Raw genomic sequence first — 11,934 nt, forward strand, 5'->3', positions numbered from 1 at the left:
CTCAGAAAAGCACACAATTTAAAAATTAGTAACTCTGAGATTGTGGTTAACCATGGTTGCAGATAAGGGGATACGACTACATTGTTGAGACTATGCTTGTTTGTGAAGCAATGTGTGACTATCTCATAACCATCATCTGATAGTTTGCACATACAGAAGTTGGAAATACAAAATGCTATGTCTGAAATCCAATCAAGGAGAAGTATGTAGGTAGTAATTGCTAAATTATAACATGCTAATTTTAGAAATAAAAATTACAGAGTGAAGGCAAATATCTAAAAAGGACCATAAAAACTGATCAGTAATTGAGACTGAGAGCAGCACTGCCAAGTCACAATAGGATCCTGAATTATACTTAATCTGGTTCTGTGTCTGTAATACAGACTTTTTAAAAAAAATGTCACTTTGAATATGTTGAAGTCAGGAAAATTATAGAAAATAAATGAGTACTAAAAAAACAAAAACAAAACCATAGGATAATTAGGATAATGTCTTTATTAATGAGAATGAAACGTTCATTCCTCCTTCCACTCCTTCTTGTTGGTTTTCTGGACACAGCTCACCTGATCCTGCTAATTAAAGGGTATGATTACTCCAAGGATACAAGAATCAGAGTTACCAAATTCTCAAACATAACATTATATAACTGTCAAGTGAACTAATACCAAAGAAATCTTATTAATTGGCCAGGCGCGGTGGCTCATGCCTGTAATCCCAGCACTTTGGGAGGCCCAAGGAGGGCGGATCATGAGGTCAGGAGATCGAGAGACCATCCTGGCTAACACAGTGAAACCCCATCTCTACTAAAAATTAGCTGGGCGTGGTGGTGGGCGCCTGTAGTCCCAGCCACTCGGGAAGCCAAGGCAGGAGAATCGCTTGAACCCAGAAGGTGGAGGTTGCAGTGAGCCGAGATCGCACCACTGCACTCCAGCCTGGGCAACAAGAGCGAAACTCCGTTTCCAAAAAAAAAAAAAAAAAAAAGGTTCCCACATTAGTAGTATTTTTGTTCCACCCAAGCGCCTTTCTTTCTGAAGACAGTTTAACAGTCTAAGAATCATTCAACTTACCTAGAAACGTTGTCAATCTAACTGCTTGTGGCTTCCCTCCTTGATTGGCTCACGCTGTGTGATGTCTTGAGAAGTATCTATCCACCTATAACAAAAAATGTAACTTGCTCACTGCAGCCTCAACCTCCCAGGATCAAGCAATCCTCCCACCTCAGCCTCCAAGGGAGCTGGGACCACAGGCACACACCATCACACCTGGCTATTTTTTTTTTTTTTCTGTAGAGACACGGTCTCACTATTTTGCCCAGGCTGGGCTCAAGCAATCCTCCTGCTTCTGCCTCCCAAAGTGCTAGGAATATAGGTGTAAAGCCATCATGCCTGACCTTCTCCTACATTTTCTTTACATCTTTAGAGTATAAGTAAAAAAAGAATCACGGGAATTTTAGATGGAGTCTAAATTGAATTGAGTATCAAGAATATGGCCTTTCCCCTTAAGTCAAGCTTTCTTTTCTGTTCTATGTTATATAACCATCCACCTTTTTTGAATTATATTGTTTGACATTTGTATAATGCCTCTCACTTGCTTTCTCACATACATCCCTATACAAACAAAAACACAGAGATATTACCTTAGAAAAGGTAAACATCTCGCCGGGCGCAGTGGCTCAAGCCTGTAATCCCAGCACTTTGGGAGGCCGAGACGGGCGGATCACACAGCGCTCAGCTGAGATCGAGACCATCCTGCGCTAATCGCTGCACCGTCTCTACTCACATCACACACATCAGCCGCGCCGCGCGCGCGGGCGCCTGTAGTCCAGCTACTTGGGAGGCGAGGCAGGAGAATGGCGTGAACCTGGGAGGCGGAGCTTGCAGTGAGCTGAGATCCACGCCCCCGCACCGCAGCCTGGGTGACGAGCCGACTCCGTCAACCCCCCAAAAAAAAAAAAAACAAAAAAAAAAACGAAAAGCGTACATCTCAAAAATTTCACCCCACATATCTAAATGAAATTATTTAAATCAAACTCAAAAGCCTCTAGGGGTTAAGATTTCTAAGGAAACTTACTTCATGTGAACAAGCACTCCAATATCAGCCAACATCAATCATTCTTACCTAAAGAATAATGAGAAAAAGTTAATATAAAAGACAAGGGTATAAAAATAAAGGTCTGAAAATGCTAGTCAACTTCAAAATTTAAAGAGTAAAATTCCAGAGATAAAGATTGGGGGTAAGTTACAGCATTAAAAAAAAAATAGGAAGAAACTTCATGGGGGGAAATCTAAAATTATTCTTACATAAAATAAGTAGACACCTGAATTAGAATGAAAACTGCATTTTCTTTAAAATGTAAAAGCCTAACTCTTATTTTCACCAGTCTGAGCACAAGTTTGACTGCAACCCAAAATATACTATCCCTTATGTGAAGGTATGTGACAACGTTGACCTCACCAAATGAGTTTTAACATCAGCTCTTTTTTCATATGAAAGCACATACCCTGCTCCCCATTCAAGTATGTCTTCCATTGTCAGGCGGGCTGGCCACCTTCAGCAGGAGTCCTCCAAGAATGCCCAACTCCCCTTCCCACAGTACACAACGCTGCAGTTGTTGTCCTGCAATCCTTTGTATTTACCTCATTCTTTCCCGTCTAAGTCCTCACTGAGTTTTAAAGTTAGGGCCGGAAAAGCTATGCCTTACTGGGACAGCAAGGAACCAATTATTTTCTGAGGAAGAAGACATTCATTCACCTTCACTATATGCCTGGCAGGGCCACAGTGCACAAAACAAAGATCAGCCTTCATTCAAGTTCCAGGTTTTTCTTCCTCCCTGAATGATTACTGCAAAGGGTATATGAAATAAGAGTTCCCTGTTGCACATGTACCATCCATAAGGGATACTATATCGTTTTGCATTCTTCCCCCCATTCTCCACATTATCCTATCCTACGTCCAAGCCCTTTTCACTCTCAAAAAAAAATAAAAATAAAAAAATAAATAAATCAGTCTTTTTTTCAGCACTGGTGTTGAAAAGCAACGCTTTTACGGTTTAATGGTTTACCAGCAACTGTTGAGATTTCCAGTTGAGTCTTAAAAATTGCCAATCATTATCTAGCAGCAATGACAGATGATTAGGAGCAGTCAAATCCTCTGAATTATTTCCCTAATAGGCAGCCATTTGAGAACTGCACTAGCTGACATCACTAAAACATTATCAGCTAAAGCCAAAACCAAATAAAGGCCCAGACCAACATCCTGGCTAAAACCTGTCCAAAATCATTAAGGGAAAGGCAGTAAATGCAGGACTGTGGATCATGTCACTGCAGCTGACAATGATTAACAATAGGAGACATGCAACCCCCATTAAGGTTAAGTCCAAAACTAGTCACACGCATCTCTTTATTGGGGAAAAGTGAGACTATTATGCATTCTTGGTAGGTCTGCAACCTTGCATGAAGAGCACCCATTGCATTTCTTTCATCTTTCAGAAAGCACCGGTATCTGTTCCAAGGGCCTAACAGTACGAAAATACATTCTGGCATCACACCTCTGAACCCAAGACTGCTCTCATTAAAAATAATTTTGGTTTGTAACAAGATTATGAAATACAATGCAAGCACCTCGGTATAGCATTATTACTGAAACCCACTTAATTCCCAGCTTTTTGACTGAGTTTTTGTAAAAAACCCACTGCACTAAGATTCACAATTCATTGCTAGATACAAATTAAAGCTAGTAAGAACACACTAACGTCACAAGTTTCTCATTCTAAAGTGCAAAAGCCTAATCATCTTAAAGTGAACAGGATAAGGCAAAATTAACCCCCCACCCCAATGAAGTTCCTGAAGTCCATATATTATACCAAGTACATTCTCTAAAAATTGTTACTGACTGGTAAGAAATAGGCCTGAGTTTTTATTTCTAACACCCAATCACTAAACCACGGCAGCAAGCAATGGCCACCGATTTAATGGATTACGACACAAGAAACCCCAATCAGGGTTCTACGTAATTTAGTGATACTCATGTCACTAATATTGAGCATTATACTTGATCTGCATTATATTATTGATATGCAGAAGCTAAACTAGTCATCATTTGCTCTTTCATCTATCAGTAGAGTCCAAAGTTGTTTGCTTGAATGGACTACATGTTTGTACAAGTCTGTCCCCACCTTGTGAATTGCTTGCCAACGAGTAAGCTCTTTTTCTTGATACACAGAAGAAAATTATCATAGTCATGAAGGTTTCATCAGCATTTATGCAAAGTAAACCGCTTTCCAGTTACAGAGTAGAAACATTATACATGAAAGCTGTCTCTCATGCATGCTAGCTAAAAACCAGTTCAGAGACCAAAAAGTTGAAGTGAGGTCTGGAACAACAGTTGATGCAAAGTCCTAAGCAACAGAAGAAGTGCTTTTGAAGACTTAGGTTTTCTTGTAAACATTTTGGACTGTAACATCACATCCCTAAAGCTAAGGGAAGCAAATTCAAAAAGCTACTCTGAACATATGCAGTCATCCTACAGAAACGACGATGTCTTATGATTGGGAATGATTCCCAAAATGTATTCGACTGTAGTCAAGTCAATGTTCCACACCACCTTCCCCCAGTTTAGAGTATAGACATATTTAGACAAGTCCCATAACTTGAACTATTCACATTAGATTCCCATCTAAGCCCAAGTTAGTAACAATGGTGTTTTCATGAAGCCCATGTTTCTAAAAATTTTAAATCGCATTACAAAAAAACCTGTACTTTCAGTTCATCTCAACTCGTAGAATTACAAAGATTGCATACTGAAATTACTGATATTGCCGATCTACGGGCAGGTCAGTTTGCTACAATAAAGACTAATTATCACATGCTACACGGCCCATGTCAAGGTGCTAAAAGCACCCTAGTCCCCAAGTAGAGTTTAGTTCCCTCTCCCCCACACCACTGATGTGTTCCATGTTATCTTCAGTTACAATGCAACTAAAGGAAACCACACAACTGAGTCAGATATACCAAAGAATCAAGTTTGCACTTTTTATCTGAGAACTGCAACAGCACTGAATTCTGCCTAACAAATTACAGCTCTAACCCCACACCCACACAGTTTTGATGTAAGCTAGCTTTACCATAGAAGTGTTAGGTGCTGCACTGTAATTTGTCAGAAGTGTGATGCCAGAATGCCCACGGAATAAAAGTACATAGCAAGTCACCAAGTTAGATTATATTGCTTGTTACCTACCTGTATGCAGTCGGCAATGAGAATCTTGGAGCAAGCAGGAATACTACATCCGGGTCCTAATGTCCATTGCCATTTGCGGTACTACGTTCCTCACAGTTACGCACTGCAGAAATGCTGGCTAAATGCAGTTATGTAGCAGGCCACTACTTTAATAGTGCATAATTGCAGTCCAAGAACACCAGAAGACATTCTGCCACAACTTAGTGGCTTGCCCAAGAAAAGCCAAGTATCTAAATTTTAATCTGCCATAATATGCCACTTAAAAATTGCACAGGCGTAACATTACAATTTCCCCATTTTTTAACTGTTTATATTAGTCGTACAATACATCTATAAAGAGTGGTGGGGTTTGTAGTACGTAGTACTTCTTAGGAGTTTAATAAATGTTCTAAGCAAAGAGGATTATGGTTTCACTAACATGAGCCAATGGGCTATGCTTATAAAATACCTACTAAATACACTGGGGTCTTAAAAGTATGTACTTCGTAAAGATTGGGAGAAGTAGTATAAAACACAACCAGTGTTCCTCTTAAAATTATGAGACAGTGGAGAAGAGGAAATGGGGACAAGTGGATTCTTTAAATGAGAAAAATGGCTAAAATACTTCAAAACTGCTACCTCCCCTTTCCCACCCCAAGTTTCAGATAAACTACTTATTAAGATTATTTAAATTCACATTAGGCTAAAAACTATCATATATACATTGAAGACTTATTGAAAGTCTATTTGAGTAAGCTTACAACCCTGGGTACATTGCTGTTTCAGTGATTAAAGTCAAATGTCATTTGAAACTAAGCAACATTATTTGCTAAACAACGTTTAGCAACTCTACAGTCCACAGTAAGGGTATCAAAAGCCACAACTTTCAGGAGATTATCCATTAGCATCCTTCACCACTCTTCAAAGGTACAGTACTACCAAAAGCTTATTTTAGGGGGTCTGTGCCAGCATCCCTTATAAAGAAAGGCATGTAATCTGAAAAATAAACTGAAACATTAATTTTATAGGCAGATTTTCCCATTTCCCGACCAGCCCCCCACCCACACATTCAAAAAGTTCACCCTCTGTGGGTGTCCCATGAACACCCCTTATTTCCTTGTCTTTAGTAGAGTCCCTAACTATATTATTCAACCAAACTGTAATGGATTCCTTTCTAATCAAGACCCTTGTTTCCATACAGAAAATCTCTTACGTATCACCAATTAATGATCTGTTTTGGGACAAAACTTTCTCATTGATATAACCATGGTAAAACTACTCATATTTCCAAGTGTGCTGGTGAATGAAATAATGAGCATTATTTTCTAATGAGATTCTCTCCCTTAGCACACCATGTACCTGTCAGTCATACAACCAGAATTTAGTGAGATGCTTTTATACACTAGTGTTTACTTTCAGCATTATCCTGTTTCCTATGCAGAAAGTGCTCGGATTGTTCCAACAATAGGTCTTCTTTTGTACACAGACACAATACTAAACTTCAGCATGTTAATAAAGGTTTGACTTAGAATTTTTCTTTTGCCAATTAGCACCAAGAACAGAGGTGAAAAGGAGGAAGACACACTCCATAGTAAGAGTTCTATAATGTACAGATTTGAATGGAACATAACTAAGAACAAAGCCAAACCATTCATTTACCTACTGTTAGGAAGTTGTTCCTCTAACATATTTACACTGGGAAATCAGGCTCCCATTATACTAACAGGCAACAATAAACCATCTACTTTAATAGTCAAAGTCTCTTGTTCTAAAGGAAGGGGGTTCAATGAAGTTGACAATTAACTGACAACACCATGGAAACATTCCAAGCCTTTAAAGTGGTAGGAAGGGATATTTGTACTGTGTAGCATGAGCAACTTTCTCCAGATTTAGTGCTACATCAAAAGGAAACTAAGTAAAAACAAGTTAACAAATTTACAATAAGAATGATTATCTGCAACCCTATTTGTTAACAGTCACCACTAACTCTTAGAAGAGAACCAATAGACTTTTATAGTCCTATAGATTTTGCCCAACAGAAGTAGCACAAGGAGATGTAAAAGTTACAGAGTACAAATGTATAAATAACTAAACCTACTTCAGTTACTGAACCTTTTTTTTTGAGACAGAGTCTCACTCTGTTGCCCAGGCTGGAGTGCAGTGGCACGGTCTCGGCTCATTGACACCTCCACCTCCCAGGTTCAAGCAATTCTCCTGGCTCAGCCTCCCGAGTAGCTGGGATTACAGGCGCCTGCCACCACGCCCAGCTAATTTTTTGTATTTTTTAGTAGAGACAGAGGTTCACCATGTTGGCCAGGCTGGTCTTGAACTCCTGACCTCAGATGATGCACTCGCCTCGGCCTCCCAAAGTGCTGGGATGACAGGCGTGAGCCACCGCGCCCAGCCCAGTTACTAAACCTTCTTATTTTCAAGTTTCATTTTTTAGACTACACCCCATCTTTATAAATCACTTGAATACATGAAAAGGCTTCATGTTTAACAATCTTTAATTCAAATGTGAAAGTTCAATACAAGCCATTTATTGGGCTTGAGATTTGTTGGTCTTTTAAAAACAAGAAATGGGGAAATGCAACAAAATGATCTTTCCACTTTTCAAAAGCTTTCAAGTAAAGGATAGATCATAGGGCCATAAAAGATCCATTTAATCAAACCCACTTTCACCTACCAATTGTCTTACACCCATTCCACAATCTTAATACATATTCCTGAATGAAGATTTACAGTTCAGCTTTGCTTACATAACCATTTAAAAAATACTTAGCACCAGCGTGCTTCCTATATGCCAAACAAATCATGAAACTACTTCAATATGCATTTCTTCTTTTTAAAACAAAGGGGGCAGTTATTTGTAGAAAGCAATACTTAGCCTCCAGATAAATTTCCCAGAAATGGCATACGCCATTCAAAGGCCTAGACACTCTCATGCTTTCAATGTGGAATACCTAGCCTAATGTGCATAGAAGCATGAATGGCAAAGTTGAAGATCAATATTATAACTATTTTTCTATTTATTTGAAGCACAGTAAAAAAAAAAAAATTGGTACACTTTGGAAATTCAGTGGCACAAGGTACACTGCCATAACTTGAGGGACATTATACAGTAAAAAAGGAAAAAAAAAAAAAAAAAGGAAAAAAAATTCTCCTGTTCCAAACACTGCATTACATCATTTTACCTGCCCAAACAGACCATTTACAAATATTAGGTCAATAAACTGCTAACATCCATAAAAAGGTAGCTTTCTTACTAAAATGCAAGAATTTAAAAGATTGGTATCTAAACAAAAGACAAAACAAACTGGAATGAAAGCCTAAATATCACATCTAAAACCGGGGTTTTTTGTTTGGGCCTTCGTACTCTTCTCTCCCTCTACCATATCCTGCTGGAGTTCCAGGCCCCATTCCTCTAGGACCCTGTCCACCCACAGGCCCCGCACCTCCCTGCCCAAAGCGCTCAGTACGCTATTGGAACAGTAATTAACAGTTCATTATAAGTAGTTGATGTCCATGTGTGTTAAGTAAATATTTTAGAAGGTTCCGTAGTCAACGTTCGTCGATACAATCACCAATGAGTCGATCCACAGGTACCGGGAACATAGAAAGGAAAAAAGGGTAATTTGAAAATTAGTTTACGATAATACATGCCTTGTGGTATGTTCCCACTTGAGCCATTCTCATACACCTGTTTCAAAGAACAGATCTTCCCTGCAGTGCTAAAAAATTTAAGAATTAGTGCAGATGTGAAAATCCATTCCAAAATGAGTTCTAAGAAATTTCACATCAGATTAACCCAATGAAAAGCTTGCAAACTCTCACTTTCAACATCTGAACAGGAAATTTAATTTCCAAGTAAGCCTAACAAGCCCAACCAGAGATTCAATTCACTCAATGAAGTGACAAAGACCTACTCACCAGTTAGTGGCATGCGCTGCTTAAGAAACCTTGTGCTTTTCAAGATCTTAAGACACATCTGCTAAGTTGCAGAAAACTTAAAAGGTTGAAAGTTTTAATAAAATGCTACCAGACTACAAAAAGAAAAAGCATAAAAGACTAATAGATTTAGTCACTTAACCGGCACAATAACTTGATCAAAAAACTTGTGTTGCCAAATTCTCACAGGCATGCTACCTTCAGAGCCATCACTATAGACCCAGAGACAACTACGTTCTCAGCACTATCCTATATTGTTGCAAACTGAATGAACAAACCCCACCCACCTTCATCAGTCCATCTTTTCCCTTAGGTCTTTGAAAAGTGCAGACACTTTGCTGTAATTCCATGTTTTAGATACTTCCCAAACAGTGAAACACCAAGCTAAAGTAACTGCAATAAAGCAGTGAGTGACTTCATTATTCCCATCTAGTTTTAGGTAATTCTAGAGACCGAAGTTTTCAATAGAAACATATGTGCCTCAACAGCAGACCCCTCAGGTATGCAAACACAGCAGCCTACACTGTTTTTCTCATTCCATTTATAACAGACCAGTTATTATGAGTATTACTCCAAATAAAAAACTAAAATGGCAGCAGGGTTTAACTGTTCCTATACACAATTTCAACTTCTTTTAAACAAAATACTATAGAGCTACTCAAAATGACGAAACCGTAATCTTTTTTATAAGATTTTTTACAAAATCTTACAAATTACAGGGTTTTTGGCTCATTGTTCTGTATTCTACCTCTAAGAGCTAAAAAAAGAAAAATTTGGGGCTTTCATAATTATGTTAATTACAACAGCTGAGAACCCAGGCGCTATCAGCTACCTGTTACCTAGAATATAAACCTTTAATTGTGAGAACATAAGGTCAAATTAGATTTTACACATTACCTAACCATCGGTCTTTAAAAGATTATTAAACCAAAATGTTACCCACATACTCTGAAAATCTGCAGAAAGCCCATAGTATTACATTTTACCCAACCAGCCATTTATAATTCTAACTTTAATTCCCCAAAAGTCTTAGGTAGATTGTAAACAAGTGAAGCCCTATACTAAATCCTTATGTTTCTATTTATAAAATGAATCTTATGAGCTACACACTGCAGCTCCCCTACTTTGCCAAAAGCCTGTGGTGAACTCATCACATTCAATTCAGCTATAAAAATGCACTCTCTAAACCCACCAAAATTCAGTCCTAGCGATTTGTAAAGCCCTAACGCAGCCACTCATACCAGTTCAACTGATTGTTCTAAGCATCTGACAGGCTGTATTTACAGCTGAAACATGATAGCATCAAGAAGGTTCAGATCAAATGCACACCGTTAGTATGCTTAAAAATTATTGTTGATTTTTGCTACTCTGTAGCAAAATGGAGATGTCAGTTGATTTTAGAAGGTATACCTACAGACAGGCCCAACAGGTGGGAAACGACGAGTCAAAACACTCAATTCCCTTTTCACAGGGTAGAAGCCACACCAAATATAGGTCAAAGTCCTACACATCACTAAAATATGCCTAAAGCTTCAAACTACAAGTCTGATTCCTACTTATGGCAAATACCAGCTTAAAGAATGACAGTTTGCCATTTGATTATTCTCACTTGGATGTAGAATAATCAGATACATTATCTAGCATCTAGAATTTGGATTTGCCATGCACTACAGTTCAAAAGCACCTAAATCTACTTATTGCCAAAGGTAATTCCACATATTACTAACAGCATTGACTCCTTGTTGGCAACCTGTTTAGGTTACCACACACCGAGTTCTTCTATGTTGCCAAAGTATTCCTCAATATTACGTATTTATGTATGAAATTGGTAGGGGAAACTAAGAGGTCCAGTCACCTACTTAAAAAAAAAAAAACACACACACCTAAGTTGTGAAAATGAGATTTTCCTTGGTACTACGTCCCACAGGATACATTACCATGTCACTTCCCATCATGGAACCACTCATGGTTGCTGGTGGAACGCCAGGATTAGCTTCATAACCTATGCCACCACCACCACCTAGAGGTGGAAATTTCTGGCCTCCTGATCCATAGGGATCTAGAAAACAAAAATAGTGGTTACAACTCCACCAGAACACCACTCTCTACTTATATCGTTAAATTTAAATTTCATACTTACCTCCCATGTTCATTGCTCCTCCGCCACCCATTCTCATGTCTCTTTCCCTCTGCAAGAAAAAAAATTCCTTTCAATATACCAGTACTACACCCACACCAAGCATTCTTAAGAACTGAAAAATTTTCAAGAGTTAAATAAAAAAAACACAGTCAAGTTCAAAAGTTCATCATCTGAATTATTTTTGAAATCAATATTCTGAAAACTAAGTTACACTCAATTATCCAAAGACCTATAAAACTTCCTATTCAAGGCTGGGAGAGGTGGCTCACACCTGTAATCCCAGCACTTTGGGAGGCTAATGCAGGCAGATCATCTGAGGTCAGGAGTTCGAGACCAGCCTGACCAACATGGCAAAACGCCATCTCTACTAAAAATAAAAAAATTAGCCAAGCGTGGTGGCAGGCACTTGTAATCCCAGCTACTCAGGAGGCTGAGGCAGGAGAATCACTTGAACCCAGGAAGTGGAGGTTGCAATGAGCCAAGATCAAGCCACTGCACTCTAGCCTGGGTGACGAGCAAAACTCTTTGTCTCCAAACACAAAAAACTTTCTATTCAATTAAATCCTCTAACCCATACAAGACAAACATACTATACTCGATTAAAAAAAAAAAAAAAAAAAAAAAAAAAAAAA

At 38.6% G+C, this 11,934-nt stretch overlaps 1 protein-coding gene across 1 annotated transcript in view; it reads right to left on the reverse strand.

Moving 5' to 3' along the window:
- Nucleotides 1–477: 477 nt before the first annotated feature.
- The window catches only part of SFPQ (splicing factor proline and glutamine rich), a 99,592-nt gene continuing 88,135 nt past the window's right edge, over nt 478–11,934 (reverse strand). The window contains 5 exon segments of the mRNA XM_017884423.1: nt 478–572; nt 1,068–1,152; nt 2,071–8,694; nt 11,100–11,221; nt 11,303–11,351. Coding sequence (XP_017739912.1) covers nt 8,557–8,694; nt 11,100–11,221; nt 11,303–11,351 — 309 coding nt within the window. The 3' untranslated portion in view covers nt 478–572; nt 1,068–1,152; nt 2,071–8,556.

The sequence above is a fragment of the Rhinopithecus bieti genome, unplaced genomic scaffold, assembly GCF_001698545.2.
Source record: "Rhinopithecus bieti isolate Rb0 unplaced genomic scaffold, ASM169854v2 scaffold_13029, whole genome shotgun sequence".
Lineage (NCBI taxonomy): Eukaryota > Metazoa > Chordata > Mammalia > Primates > Cercopithecidae > Rhinopithecus > Rhinopithecus bieti.